The sequence below is a fragment of the Macrotis lagotis genome, chromosome 6 (genome assembly GCF_037893015.1).
Source record: "Macrotis lagotis isolate mMagLag1 chromosome 6, bilby.v1.9.chrom.fasta, whole genome shotgun sequence".
In the NCBI taxonomy this organism is placed as follows: Eukaryota; Metazoa; Chordata; class Mammalia; order Peramelemorphia; family Peramelidae; genus Macrotis; species Macrotis lagotis.
Genome location: NC_133663.1, coordinates 57462549 through 57478324, shown reverse-complemented (window position 1 = coordinate 57478324; position 15776 = coordinate 57462549). Strand labels below are relative to the sequence as shown.

The 15776-nt window shown below is 33.7% G+C and overlaps 1 protein-coding gene across 6 annotated transcripts in view; it reads right to left on the bottom strand.

The window, feature by feature from the left end:
- The window catches only part of SPHKAP (SPHK1 interactor, AKAP domain containing), a 154527-nt gene that overhangs the window by 137514 nt on the left and 1237 nt on the right, over positions 1-15776 (bottom strand). For 5 of the 6 annotated variants that reach the window (XM_074191212.1, XM_074191211.1, XM_074191214.1 and 2 more), the window contains one exon: positions 15479-15776. This exon is cut by the window's right edge. The exons of the other annotated variant lie outside the window; for it this stretch is intronic. In XM_074191212.1, coding sequence (XP_074047313.1) covers positions 15479-15525 — 47 coding nt within the window. In that variant the 5' untranslated portion in view covers positions 15526-15776. The remainder of the gene's footprint in view (positions 1-15478) is intronic. 6 annotated transcript variants of the gene reach the window in all.

Here is a 15776-nt window from a genome sequence, read left to right as displayed (position 1 = left end):
TATCATAGATGCCTTAAAATTGTTCCTGCTCAGTGCTGTGAGTGAGCATGTCCATCAAGGTTGATTAGCACCCAATGTTTGTTATTCACTTTCCTATGACATCCTAAGAACCAAAGATCATTTCCAACTGACTTACAGTGAAACCTTCCAATATATACAGAATTCAGCATAGACTGTCATACTTTTCTATATATGTACCCAATACTTAGCACAGTTCTTTTTATATAGTAAACACTTTATAAATACTTCATCCATCCATCCATTCATTGTCAAACAGAATTCATAGCATCAATGTCTGAGAATTTGAAGGAACCTTGGTGACTATCTCATTTAATCCATACCCAAAGGGAATTTCCACTATAACTTTCAAATGGCCATCTAACCTCTGCTTGAAAATATCCAAGGAGGGTGAATCTATCATCTATCTATGTGGCTCAATTCACTTTTGGACAGCTTTAGTAATTAGAAAGTCTTTCTAGAAGGTTAGTGAAAAAAATGTCTCTGCATTTTCTACCCATAGTTCTTTGTTCTGTCCTCTGAGGTTGAACAAAATAAGCCTGACCGTTCTTCTACATGATAGTTTTTTTAAATCTTTAAAGAACATTATCACAAAATCTTTTCATCTCCGGTTCCTTCAACCAATACTCATATATATATATATATATATATATATATATATATATATATATATATATATATATATATATATATGTATATAGGGGTGTGCTGCTGAAAGTTGATAATCAATTGGACCTCAGCCCCCTCATCCACATAAAAGATACATAGGATATACTTATAAGTTTAATATGAATTAACATTTTCACCATTGCTTTCTTTTTTTTTTATTTTTTTTTAGGTTTTTTTGCAAGGCAAATGGGGTTAAATGGCTTGCCCAAGGCCACACAGCTAGGTAATTATTAAGTGTCTGAGACCGGATTTGAACCCAGGTACTCCTGACTCCAGGGCTGGTGCTTTATCCACTATACCACCTAGCCGCCCCCATTGCTTTCTTAAATCTGGCAATCAGAACAACATTTCTAAGATAAAATTTCTCACACTGATAATATAGCAATTGACTCTTATAACGACTTCTAGAGTTAAGAGACTTGCCCAAGGTCATGCATGTATTAAAGGTCCCAAGTGAGATTTAAATTCTGATTCTCTGATTTCAAACCAAAATTCTTTTCTTGAATTTTCTGCCTCACTGCTGCATTAAGATGGTATATTTCTTTTTTTCTTCACTGCATTTACAATAGCCATGAAGACATTTTAGAGATCCCATGGACTGAAGAGTGAAGGCAGATAAGAATGTTATTGATGTTTTATGTTCATATGGTTGTTGAAGCACACTAAGGAATCCCCCTTATCGTAGGGGAGATACCCAAGTGATGTCAATGACTTGTTACTCTGAGATGAGGAGGTGACTGAATTTTTATCTAAGGTCCAGGACAAAGTGTCTATTCTTGGGGTAGTGGATAGAGCACTTCACCAATAATCAGGAGATTAGGAGTTCTAGGTTCAGCTTTGTCATTAATTTGTTTTGAGTTCTGGTCAAGTGATCTTAGCCCTCTGAGCCCATTTCCTTAATTGTGATGTTTGTCCTTCTTCCTCAAAAAAGACTATGACTTCAGGGAGGTGATGCTGTGACAAATACAGGAATGAGATTTGAATGAGGGGTCTGTGCTAAGTCACCAGCCTCACTTTCTCCTCCAGACAGAGACATCTGGGTCTCGTGGCTGGATCTGAATCAGGATGATTGGAGATCACCCTGAATGTGAGGCAATCAGGGTTAAGTGACTTGCCCAAGGTCATACAACTAGTAAGTATTTGAAGCTGAATTTGAACTCAGGTTCTTCTGACTTCAGGGCCAATGCTTTACCTATTGCATCATCTATTTACATAATTATACAATATAATCTGCATTGATTTTTGTACCTATTGCACCAAAATACCATGCTGATTACTTTAGAGATGCAAAATTTCTACAAGATAGAATACTTGCCCCCAAAGATTCTATAATGTATAATGAAAAATATAATGAAAGGTCTGGGACAGCAAGAACTGAGAGGGGGCAATGCTTTGATGGAATGAAGGGTAGCTACAATAAATGAATGAATGAATAAATGAAAAATAAAATTACAAGAACAAGTAACAGTTACATAGCATTTGCTATGTTCTATGCTAAGTGCTTTTTATCTCTTTATCTCTTCCAGGTCAGTGTTTTCTGAGTCCATTAGTTTCAGGGGAGTTTAGAAGATGGAATGCAAAGAAGATTCCATATAGCAAGAAAGGTTGAATGAAAGGGCTCTAAGTTTTGGATATAATGTTAGATGTTCTCTGAACTTGACCAGAAGAACTATCAACACCTGCTCATATGGGTAGTGACTTGAATCTGGCTTGCCCTCAGAATTTTCCTAGAGATTTGGTCTCTTTTACTTACCTCCAACCCAATGGCCCATATTTTGAGAAGTCTATACTGATCCCCTTACCTACTGGCAAGCTTCACTTGGTCACTGGATTCTGAAGGCTCAGAGTGACTGTAAATGGTAAGTGTTTCTGTTTTGACCAGAAACCCTGAGTTTCCTCCCCTCCCAGATTGATTTTTTTTTGACTAGGCAAAAGAGGCAATTTTTGGCCTCATTTTTACCTAGCCTTAATCACAGGAAAAGCATTGCTTTGGACAAAAACAGAAAAGATATTTGATTGAAAGGTCAAGGTCTCCCACTGCATCCAGAGGAGAAGGTGAGGTTGGGACTTTGCATAGCCTTCCTTCATTTAAATCCAATTCAGTTGCAAGTCAGACATCTCCCTCTTAATGTCATGGTCCTCTTTGAGAACAAAGGACAAACAAAAACCTTTGGGAAGTATTAGCTACCCACTGGAGACCCAACTGGCCAGTCTTTTCCTTCCTTACTTTTTTCTTCCTCCCTCCTCTCCCTCCTCTCCCTCCTCTCCCTCCTCTCCCTCCTCTCCCTCCTCTCCCTCCTCTTCTTCATTTCAAATAGGGAATCATGCCTTTATCTGAGGGTACTTTGCCCAAAAGAATAAACATTTTTATTGCAGAAACTTAGAGTCATGGAGTCGATGGGCTAGATCTTTTTTAAAGTACCATGCCATAAACAAAGTCACTGGCTATCATTGTTTGATCCAAAATGGATCACAGTTCAAGTCTCATGGCATCATTGTTTGGATGCTTATGGCTTCCAGTGAGTGGAAATAGCAATTATTTCTGCCCAAGTGACTTTTACCTCTCTGGGCCTGTTTCCTTATTTTTGCCCTTCATTCTCAAAGAAGACCATGACATGCTAATTGGAGTTGGTTTCCTGAAGGAAATAAGAGCCAGCCAATACTTGCTTTAATTATTTAAAAATAGGATTATGCCATATACCCCATAATACTATGTTTCCCCTCAAATTCTCAGGGTTTTGTTTTGGCTTATAAATTTAATTGTATGACTTTTCTTCCCTAGCCAATTATTTGAAAAATCTCATGAAAAATAGATGCTTTTCCCCAAACCATTTAAGTGAGAATATTGATGGTATAGTGGTAGCACTGAGGAGGCTTTCATCATTGATTTGTTTACCCTCATTCCTCTTTATAGAATGGACATGACTTTTAAGTGCTAAATGTTATGTCCATTAGTAAAGCAGCTTCCTTCCTTGGAAGAGCTGCTGATTGCTCAGTGACTTCTTGTGGAGGGTGATTCATACTTAACGATCTCAGCTTCTGGTGAAGTCAACATTTCCTTTCATGTCTTGAAAAACTCAAGATGTGGGTATAGCAGATTGGCACGTCAGGTCACCAACCTGTGAATAATTTCGTAATTAAAGAGTATGCATCCTTTTGGTTATACTTTTTAAGCATTGCTGATTCATTCAGAAAATTATTTAATAAAATAAGTTAGTATTCAGGTCATTTTGAGTTGCATGAGTCAGCAGTTAGTACAGTATATAAGATTTAGGCTTTCATTTGAGCAATATTATTTTTAAACAACATTTCTCCCACCCCTAAGTTATCTTTATAATTTGTTTAACTTCTTGCCATATATGAAGTTGAAGGGCTAATATAACTATATATTACTGGACAAAATTATTCACAATTCCAATCTACTAACCAAATATTTATTTATATATAATATTGATAAGGGACAGCCTATTGCCTTATTAAAAGAATTGGATTTTGAATCAGATATCCTTGGGTTCAAATCATGATTGTGATATTTTTAGCTGTGACCATGAACAAGTCACTTTACTTTCTCATTCTAATTTTCCTTATTTGCCAAATGGAAATAATAATCCCTTTACTTTCTACTTTACAGTATTATGATAAAAGTACTCTTTAGAGTGCTATGCAAATGCTGTATTTTTATTATTTTGGCTGTTATAATTGATTTAGTAGGAACTTGTTTTTCATTAGTTTCTATTCGTAAAGTTAACTTGTTTAACAATAGGACAAAAGCTATACCATAGGCACTCAAATTGAACAAGGGCATAAATAATAAATATGACACATCAAACCCAGTACTCACTTCTTTAATATACTCAATACTTGTGGAAGAAAGGGGTCACAAACTTATGAGAACCTATTCAGGAAGTAGAAAAACCTGTGTTCTTGGGGTAATTCATAACTCTGGATAAGAGGCAGACCAAGTGTTATTAATCCAAAATGCTAAAGTCCTCAACTTGAACCAACAACTCATTTATTGCACTTGACATTAATTTTTCATACTCCCCTCAATTTTTAACAAATAAAGCCCTTTATTTGTCCCTTTAAACTATTAAGCCATCAAACCTTCAAAATATAAATGAGGAATTATTCTAAATATTTCACAAGGTCATTTAAGTCTTTATACTTATGTCACAATTCATTTTTCTGTCTCTGAAATCTTCAAATCACATCTATATAAGTAGTTTTTGGATGTGATTTGCATGCCGCTATCAAAATTTCCATCTATAAGAACGCTAATATGTTATATTCTTTTTTCACTGATCTAATAGATAATAGTTAAGTAAACTTTTTTCTGCCCTTTTTAGCACTAATTGACTCAAAGTGAGAAGGGTTTTAAAATAATACTTTACAGAAAACAAGATTACATAATAATTCTAAGCTATAAGATAGACTTGAAAGAGTTTAACTTCTTCACCTAAAAGACTCATTAGCTTTTAATGCCATTTTGCCTCTCTCTACACCTCAGTTTCCTCATCTGAAAAGTAGGTGCTAATATAGATCTACTTATCCCACAAGAATATTGTGAAAATACAGTCACTGTCAGTTTTTTTTTAGTTTTATTTCCAAACAAGTAGTCATCCCTTAAACCATATTGAAAAAAAAATCATATTGTGGAGAGATTTACAGAATCTTAAAAGAATGAAAGTCAGGGGCTACATATGTAATATAGATAATCATACTTGGATTAACCATTATTCACTGAGGGCTTTGTTTCATTCCTTGGAAAAACCTTTGAAAAATTTGAGCAAAATAATTTTTAATAGTCACACATCAAGAATATACTAGTTCTTAATTATGCATTTACTCATTTATAGAACAATGAATTTAGAACTAGATGGAACTATAGAGTTTTCCAAAACCAGACCCCTCATTTTATAATTTAAGTAACTGATGTCCAGAATATATATACAAATAAAAAATACCTTTACTGGCACCCAAATCAAGGTCTGTTGACTCTAAATTGTGTATTCTTTCTTCCTACTGGACTACTGATAATATTTAATAAAAATATACTAAGCTCTTATTCTTATAACTCAGGAAATATGATGTTCTAGAAGTGAATACAATGTTGGAACATTAATAAATATTTATTGATTGACATTATTAAAAGAGTCCAAAAAATGTGACTACATTCCTTTGATTATTTTACAGATATGGACAAGTCAGATCATATCCTTAATGGCCTAATGACATGTAGAAGAAACTTGTCATAATTATCTTTGATCCTGTCTCATAATACTAGTTTTGTAAAGGAATTCCCCTGGATTGTTTTGTGTAACCTCTTTTTTTTGGTAATCTTGAGCTTTCCTACCATTACCTAGGTAGTTGGTGCAATGGATGGAACTCATTGAAATTGAACTCAAATAAACCTACACAAGTCACCCAATCACTTTCTGCCTCATATTCCTCATCTGTAAATTGCCAGTTACCTCTCAGGGTATTATGAGGATTAAATAAAATGTTTGTAAAACTCCTTCCAAGTCTTTTTTTTAAGGTATTTTTGCAAGGCAAATGGGGTTAAGTGGCTTGCCCAAGGCCACACAACTAGGTAATTATTAAGTGTCTGAGGTCGGATTTGAACTCAGGTCCTCCTGATTTCAGGGCTGGTACTCTATTCACTGCACCACCCAGCGGCCCCTCCTTCCAAGTCTTAATGTGTTTTATAAATGCTGACTTTTATTGATATTTCCCACATTGTTATTATTATTGTTATTATTATTATTAGAGGGTATGCAATCATCCTTGTGATTGTTTAAGAGCAAATTAAGTAGAATTAGGATTTTCTTCTCTAGTAGTCCATAATTGGACTAAAATTAACTCCAAGAAATACCTGACTATTTTAGAAAAATGTCATTCACTTTTTTTATAAATACTTAGTTTGAAAAGAGCATTAAAACTCTTATTTAAACAAGATCTCATAAATAAACAACATGAATCATTTGGTTTGGTAAATATTTAAAGATGTTGATAATAATAGATTCCTAGGAGTTTCTAGCAAAAATTGATCTCTAAATATTTATTAAATGTGCAACTTCCTGCAATGTCTCTTGATAACAATAAAATGCAGACTTTAGTAGTAGATTTCAGTATTTTTTTTAAAATCCTATTCCACAAAGCATCAGTTGAATCTCAATATCCTTGTTAGTCTGACAGTTTCACAAATTCTTTCAAACCTAAACAATTTTTCATTCTTTTAATTGAATGAATCCTTAATCAAATGCTGGCACAACTCAAATCCACTAGGCATATCTAAAATACAAAAGCTCATTTTAGAAATTAAAAAGTTATGCATTAGTGTTTTTGTTAGACCATCAAAATTATTTTATAATATGAAGTGAAGCCAGAATCTAATTGTTCTCCATATTCCTATTACCATAAAAACATCATAATAAGCCTGTTATGATGCCACTAAATAAAATTTCTACTCAGTTGAAACCCTGAGAAATTCTTAGGAACACAATTTAACTTTCCAGGCACTTGAAGAGTCTGGGAAATAACTACACTCTTGGATGTCTTCCAGTGTAGGCTTAGAGAAAATTATTTGGGGGAAATTCTGGACTTGGAGTGGGAGGTCAGTCCTCTAGGTCTCTTTTTCTCTTTCCTTCTCCACCCCCATTACATCCCTGAAAGAATTTAGGAGATTTTGCTAAGCATTCTGATGACTGACATTCATAACAAGTTATATGGCATTCAAATTACCATACTATTTTTCACTGCAGTATAGACATACTATAAACAAAATGTTAAGTGCCCCTTGCGAGACACCATATCAAGATACTTAGGAATTTCAATTAATTCTTTTTCTGTACTAACTTACAAATCTAAAACCAGGTCTATGACAATTGACTTTCAACAGGTTATTCTGGCAGCTACCTATAGAACTTGGCTAAGTCCTCAGTATGACTCTTTGAAATCCAAAGACAAGAAAATGTTGAGTTCAGAAGTTGAGCATATTGAAAGTCATTTCTACTAGAGAAATTATAGGACAGTGATCATTCCTGCTCTTTGGGAAAGATGTAGGTTGACATCTGAACTCTTTCCACTCATTTCACCTGGAGATTAAACATCCAGTGGAATACTTATTTTGCATATGGTCACTTTGACCATCTACTAATATAGTCAACATAGTTTGTGTATAGTGGAAACAAGTAGAGACTGGGAACTGGACATACATATCTACTTCCATTCATTTTGTTCTTAGACTCACATTCTTTGTTATTGGTCAAGTTTTAAGTTCTTTTAGTATCTTCTAATTGTCATTTATGTTTTTGTTATAGAAAATCGAAATTTTAGAGTAATAGAGTTGCTCCAAAGAGATATTGATTATGATTCCATTGATGAACATTTATTTTGCACCTACCTCGTATTAAGCACTAAATGCTGAATTCAAAGAAAAAAAGGCCTTAGCTCAATAGGATGGTCTTGAACAAATTAAGTGAAATAAATATTTGTCATCTTGTCCAATGTCATGGAGCAGTGTACTCAACAACACTCTTGTAGATGGACATTTATATTTGAGTTTGCTTTGAATAAAGGTATGCTATAAGGAATTTCTTATTTTTCACCACTTTCCTTGGTCATATTTAGTAGTCTTCTTATGGCTGATCTTATTTTGTCATTTCTACTATGGACTTTGAAAACAAAAACTCATAATGATGTATTATATTTTCTTATTATGATATATACTTATATACAACACAATAACATACATGTATATGTGTGCATGTATGTATGTATATATGTATATATATTGGATAGAACACTGGATCTGGAGTCAGGAAGACTCTTCTTCCTGAGTTCAAAAATGTCCTCAGACTCTTACTAGCTATTTGACTTTGGTCAAATCACCTAACCTTGTTTGCTTCAATTTCCTTATTGTAAAATAAATTGGAGGAGGAAATGGTAAAAACTCCAGGATCTTTGAATAAAACAATAACCCTTCATAAGATCATAGTCAGATGTAAGTTAATGTCAACAATAATAACTATTTATAGTTAGCATGAATAAATCAATGTCTCTCTGAAATAAAATAAACAATGATCTGGTGGTTGGTCGGAAGATTTTTACTTCGTTTTATCAGGCAATTAGGTGTGCTAAACCTGCATTCAGGAAGATATCGATTCAAATCCTGCCTACACAGTAATCTGTGTGACCATTTTCTTTAGTCTCCGTTTCAGCTATGAAATGGAAATGATGTTAAAAAGTTAGATGTCCACTTTGCAAGCCTTAAAGTACTACATAAATTGTAGCTATTATTTTTATTTCTAAACCAAGTTTGAAAATTAAGGAGAGAGATCATGCCCTCTCAAAGAAATTCCCAAAGATTAAACTCATTGGAATAGATTCTATTAATTCAAGTACATAAGCTTTGTGCCTTAGACTTCTCCCGTTTCATAAATGCTGGATGACTAACTATCCCAGGTAGAGTCTTATGTTTTTTAGGTAGGTATGGCAGACAACAAGAAAGCAAGATACTTCCAAGAATTCCATTTCCATTTCAAATACAAATATTCAATAATGTGTTTCTTGCCATAGTCTATCAAATTAGATGAGGGTATTATCTTTCATGACAGCCTTATTTATGGGACTGTTATTACTATGAGGTCAATTCAAGATCACCAAATACTATCAAAGCTCAAGTCTGTATTTTCTTGCAAAATGACCAGGTCCTAACTTATTTTTTTAACGAGCTTCCAAAGGATATTATTTTACATTTTCTGTGAATGTGAAAAAAATTAACACTTTGTAATACTTCAGCCAAGTAAGGTAATCTTTGATAATAATGTGACAGATTATAATAATGTCAATGTATATATTTTTTATGTTTGTCTTGAAAGTTTTCTCTCCTTTCTTCTCCCCTCCTCTCTTATTTCTTCTTTCAGTATAGCACAAGTACTTTAGTCATTTGAAAATACTATTCATGTATAAACTCATGAAAGAATTTGAACATTGCTTTTTTCCATTTATAAAACTTTAACCACTATTTCATTAACTGATAATACATATTAACTTGTATCTGTACAGTCAAAGTAGTTCTTTTGCTAATCAAAGTAATAATGTATACTGAATTGCAAGATTGAATGCTATTCTACTTAGAACACTTAAAAAACCCAATTTATTGAAAGTAAGACAATATTAAAAATGACTTATATCTATCAAATAATTTTGATTTTATTCATTAAAGCAGGTCTTATTAAGTGACAATTAAATGATATTTTGTTATTCAAAATGAGTTACCTTATGTACTGGGAAGCCTAACTTTTTTTTTTTAAATATTCTATATTTAAGATTATGATGCTTTGGGTTTAAAGTTAGGAAGGTTCAAATCTAGACTCATATTTACTGGCTATTTGACCCTTAACTTTGTTTGCCTCAGTTTCCTCATTTGTAAAATGAACTGGAGAAAAATTGACAAACCACTCTAGTGCTTTTGCCAAGAAGACCATAAATGATGTCCTAAAGTATCAGACACTTTGGAAATGAATGAACAACAAAAAGATATTTAAGATTGCTAATCCAGATAGATATTTCCTTTTCATACCCCCCAACATTTGACTAAATTAGAAGGGTTTTAGAGGCTCTTCTAAAAGTGAGCTATGTTCTGTCGGATATTCCTATACCAAAGACTCATTGGAAGGAATATACTTTAAAAAAATAATTTATGGTCTATTTAAGATGGAAACTTGACCTCCTATTTTCCCAAGTAACTAAAGACTGAATTTATACAATAAAGCTTTTAATGAATACCTGTTAATTCCAAACTTTTGAGAGACAACTTTCAATATATTGGATACTTGAATACTCTCTGCAGTTCCATTCTTTTAATAGTGAATCACTGGCATCAGAATATTGATGTTAGTTCCATTTCCTCATCAATCTTGTTGATGACATAAAAATTGTTTTATCTCTTATGATGAATATTTTAATTGATTTAAATTATAGATTTTGATACATTCTACTTCCTATGTAATCCTTAACTTTTCTTTTAATTCAAAGTCTAAAGTGGTACTTAACAGTTAAATATATCAGATAAAAAGAAATTCTTCCTTCTTTACATAAGACATTGTTGGACATTTGAGAAATATTTTAGAAAATATTCTGGGATACACTAATTCTTATTATTCTAGGAAACTAGGAAGAGATGTACAAGCCACTCATTATATTTTAGTTAAGCTTGGAAAGATTCAACAGAGGATGAAAAACTGTGATACAGGATTCCTTGCAAAGGTTGTGCCCAAACACTTTTAAGGTTGAGCTATCATGCAGAAGGTAATCTATTCCATGATAATCAGTCACTAAAGAGGGATAGTCTATTTGTTTCATGTTGCCATTGTTTTAGCTCTGAGTTTTTAACCTTGGTTCTCTGAATTTATTTGTGCATACACACATAAACATACAAATATATATTTGTGCATGTGTATATGATATTCATATATATACCCATGTACACACAATACACATTTTATATAGACATATGCACACACACACATATATATACAATTGTTTTTTAATATAATTGATTTCCTTTGTAATTCTATTCTCTTTGATGTTATTATTAGATGATATGATTTTGAGAATGAGGATGATATGATGAAACTCCATCAGATTGCCAAAGGAGTACCAGAAAGACAAAAATGGTGAAGAACATCTGATCTAGCTGTATTTAAAACCCATTTCCTGGTTTTTTTGGCTAGTCAGTGCAGTTAAATGACTTGGCCAAGGTCACACAGGTAGGTAATTAAGTGTCTGAGGCCAAATTTGAACTTATTTCCTCCTGTCTCCAGGGCCACTGTTCTATGCACTGAACCACTTATTTCCCCCTTCATTTTCTTTTTTCGAACAGCATCAGTGTTTTTGTGACGAGGGACAGCCTTCTGATAGAATTGATGGCTGCTTATGAAATATCCTATTTTCATCCTATATCTACTTTTAACTGATTAACACAAACATATTAAAAGCTCCTGAATTCAAGTAACAAAGGATGTTCAATTTTGTGAAAACTTAATAAGTTAGAGGTCAAGGAATAAGCATTATCCAGTCCTATATTCCATTGACATCCTCCCAACACTAAGAGATCTAGGAGAGAGTCTAGCAAATTAGATGAATTTTCAGTGGAAAGGTCATTTGGTGACAGGGATAAATGTCCCTCAGGCCTGGATGGGTTGAAATTTATATCAATGGAAGGAGTATGACACAGTGGAAGGAACCCTTAACAATGAACAAAAAACCTTGGCCTTAGTTCTAGAACTATTACTATCTACCTGGGTAACCACGGCAAATCACTTCATTCCTCTAGGCTTCATTGGTTTATCTCTAAATATTCCTCCAGTTCTAAAGTATGCTAAATCTATTTCCCCATTTGCAAAGTAAATGACATAACATTTATTGAAACAAAATAGTCAATACAAATGAGTTTGTCATTTTACCAAAGCACTATTATATAATGCTAAAACAGGATAAAAAAATCACTCAAAGAACTTTTAAAAAACCCAACCATTTTTAGTAGATATAAGAATTTCTGGATTATACTTATATAAATGTTCTCCTAGGTAAAACATTCAACACTGGAAATTTTGAAAGTAGAATGAAATGCTGTTTAGCCAGAACTCAAAGAATTGGAACCATCCAATTAATCTGTTTCACTTTCTGTGTGTTTTTTTTTTTTTTGCACTTTGGGGAAAAATGGAGGGGAGGGCAATTATTTTTTTAAGGACTTTGTTGTTTTCCTTTCTCAGTCTGGATTGAAGGGACTATTCATAGGCTATATATTTGGCATGGGGACTTTATCCCATTTCCTTTCTATCACTCTGTCTCCCCTTTTCCCACCATATTGATGTGAAAATTAGTAAGGGCATCCATCTGCAGATCTACTGAAGCTCAGAACTTTAATTTTAAGAGATTTGCCAGCTTCAACCTCCTTGGTAGCTGCCACCACCTCTAGTAGTGGAGTATTTTTTTCTCTTAAAGTATCTTCTAAGGTAGATCTTGAAGTCAGTGCTTTACATTCTAAGTGTATAATGAAGACTGGTGTTTGAAGAAATGATCCTGAAGTATAACATGGCAAGATCCTTAGTCAGTTAGGTTCCCACAATGCTTAGTTACCAAGTTAATTACCAAGGCTGGAGGTTTTAGAGATTTCTCTGTTATCTGAATTGAAACAAATATCTGCTTTTCTCTCAACTAACTACCCTGGGATACTGCATTCTCTTAGTGGTCAAGTTAAATAAGCTTTTGATCTAATTCATTTTCTTTTTTTCTAGGAAAAAGAAATCCTACTTAGAGTCTTGTGACCAAGTCATAAAGACTGGATTATTATAGTCACATCTTAAGATTTACTTTTCCTTGAGTATTTCTTCCTAATAGGTAATTTAAATTTTACAGTTTAAAAATAATTATTTCTTGAAGTAAAAGTTTATTTTCTATTCATATTTTCCTCTAAGAAATCTAGGGGGACAATAGGCATGTACTATTGGAAAGAATACTAGTTCTGTAATTGGATCTCAGTTTCTCATATATATATATATATACAGAGAGAGAGAGACAGAGAGAGAGAGACAGAGAGAGAGAGAGAGAGAGAGAGAGAGAGAGAGAGAGAGAGAGAGACAGAGACAGAGACAGAGACAGAGACAGAGACAGAGACAGAGACAGAGACAGAGAGAGAGGAAGACTAGTTGGTTTCTCAATATCCTTCCAGGTCTATACTCGAAAACAAGATTTTTTTTTCCCAGAATAATTATTTGTGTTTTCTGGTTGAAAAAGCTACCCATATAAATGATTACATATAATCATATATTAAATATTATTGAATTAATAATTCTATGTAATACATAGTTTCCTTGAATTTATTTTATGTCTTTATTTCTGTTAGTATATATTTCATTTTAATATTTAAAGAAAAAAGATGAATTAGTTCAATAGATATTATTCTCAGTCATAATTTAGATACTGTATTCTTCCTTTTTCTATTATCTAAAATACTAAAACTGTAAAGGTTTAGAATTATTTGTTGACTCTTAACATAAAAATTCACCTATGAAGTTTTAAAATTGCTAATTTAATTTTGACTTAATTTGATATCAAGTTATTTATCTCAGACTTTTATGCAGAGCCTATTCAATAATTGTAGATATTTTTATTATAATAGACCTTGAAAACCTAGGCATCTAGTTTTTAAAATTGAATTTCCCCAAGAAAATGCACAGAAATATTGAAGAAAGGAGAATCTTACTTTTAAATGACATATCCTCACACCTTGTTTTTAATGATAATTAAAGTTTCATGACGAATTTTATGATTTTCATCTAGAATTCAGGGGAAAATACTATTAATGTGAGTCATTGGTGTTAAGAAAAAGATGAATTAGTCCCACCACTCCATTTTACAGATGAGTATATTGAGGACCCATTGTTGTAAAATGACTTGCTCTGGGTCACACAGTTGATCAACCACAAAACTATGATTTGATTCAAAAACTGACTTAAAAATCAGTCATTCTGGTTTCTTAGATTTTAAAAAAAGAGTAGAAAAAACTGCCAGTTTCTTTATTTTTGTCAATTGAAGTTTTTTAAAAATAGAAACCAAGCCTTGATGCTGTGACAAGTAGAAATGGGTTGTATCTTAGGAATTTTCGTTCCTCAATGCAATAGGTGTGATTTACTGCAGTTGTCAATAAAGTCTGAAAAGTTTCAAAGTATATACATGTTTTGCACATGATCCATAATCTGTGTCTGCTTCCATTACAATCTGGTAGCTTTTTCCAAAACAATTTCTAAGCCCAGCTAGAGAAATCTCAAACACAGTTTGTGTTTTGGCATGAAAAGACATTTCCATTATTTTTGAAAAGTGCCCCATTTGCCTAAGCAAATCTGGTTCAATCCAGTCTAACTTGGTTCTCATACAAATGGATAAAGAACAAGTCAACAGTGAACTATTGAAAGTGCTTTTAACTGTGCCTGGACACAACCCATTTTTTTCAGGGTCTTATCTCTCTCTTTAGTTTTGACAGAGAAATAAACAGGTTCTCCAACTTACCTCACCTTCAGAATACCCAGAGTCTAGAGATTTGGGACTGTGATGTTACCCCCCCAAAATCAGTTACCTTGTTTTCATAAAGAATTAAAATAAAATGAGCCTATTTAGAGATTCTCAGTGATAGCAAAATATAAAAGATTTCTTTTTTAATTTCATAGGTTGCTCCTCTGGTCCCTCCAAGGCAACAAATCTGTCTTTTAGAAAGCTTAATATTTTGATGCAAAAAACAAACACAATAAGTTGATTTTTAAAAAGGGCTTTATGAGATGGAAGGAATATTGTGGGGGACTAGAAGTCCTAGGTGGAGCAGTGATCACTTCTACCTGGGTCTGCATCACCCCACATCTCAGATTGACTCAAGTCTCTGTTTTTGGTGGTATGGTAGTATCTCAGTCCCATTCAATTGCATCAACCTGAAAATTTCGTCTTCCCCTCTTTTTTTATTTAAAATAAAGGAAATTCTATTTTCAAAATATGTCTAGGAAAGTGCGAGCAGCTCCAACAGGAGCTGAGTTGGGCTTCTCCTAAGAAAAAAAAAGGTACTCTTTGTGTGTGTGTGTGTGTGTGTGTGTGTGTGTGTGTGTGTGTGTGTGTGTGTAAGGGTTGGGGTGTGTGTGTGAGGGGTAAGGTTTACAAAGGCCTACAATGCATAGAACCCCAACCTCTTAAGGAAGGTGGGGCTGAGGGGGATGGAAATCAGTAGTATTACGGTTCTCACATCAGACTTGATGGTAACCTTCTGTTCGTCTTCCTCTGCACATCCATCCATCCATCACTCAGCCTCACGTTCTGGCAGTGCCCAGACTCTTGTCTAAGACTCAGTTGTGCCGTGACTGGAAAGGATCTATGAGGGCACCAGTGCTGATTGGAAGGGAACCAGAGGGAAGAGCAAGCAATTCAAGTCAGGGATGAGACTGAGATAAAACAGAGATGGGAGGGGTGTGTGTGTGTGTGTGTGTGTGTGTGAAAGAGGGGAGGAAATTGTGGCTGATACTGTACACTTACACACAGCTCAC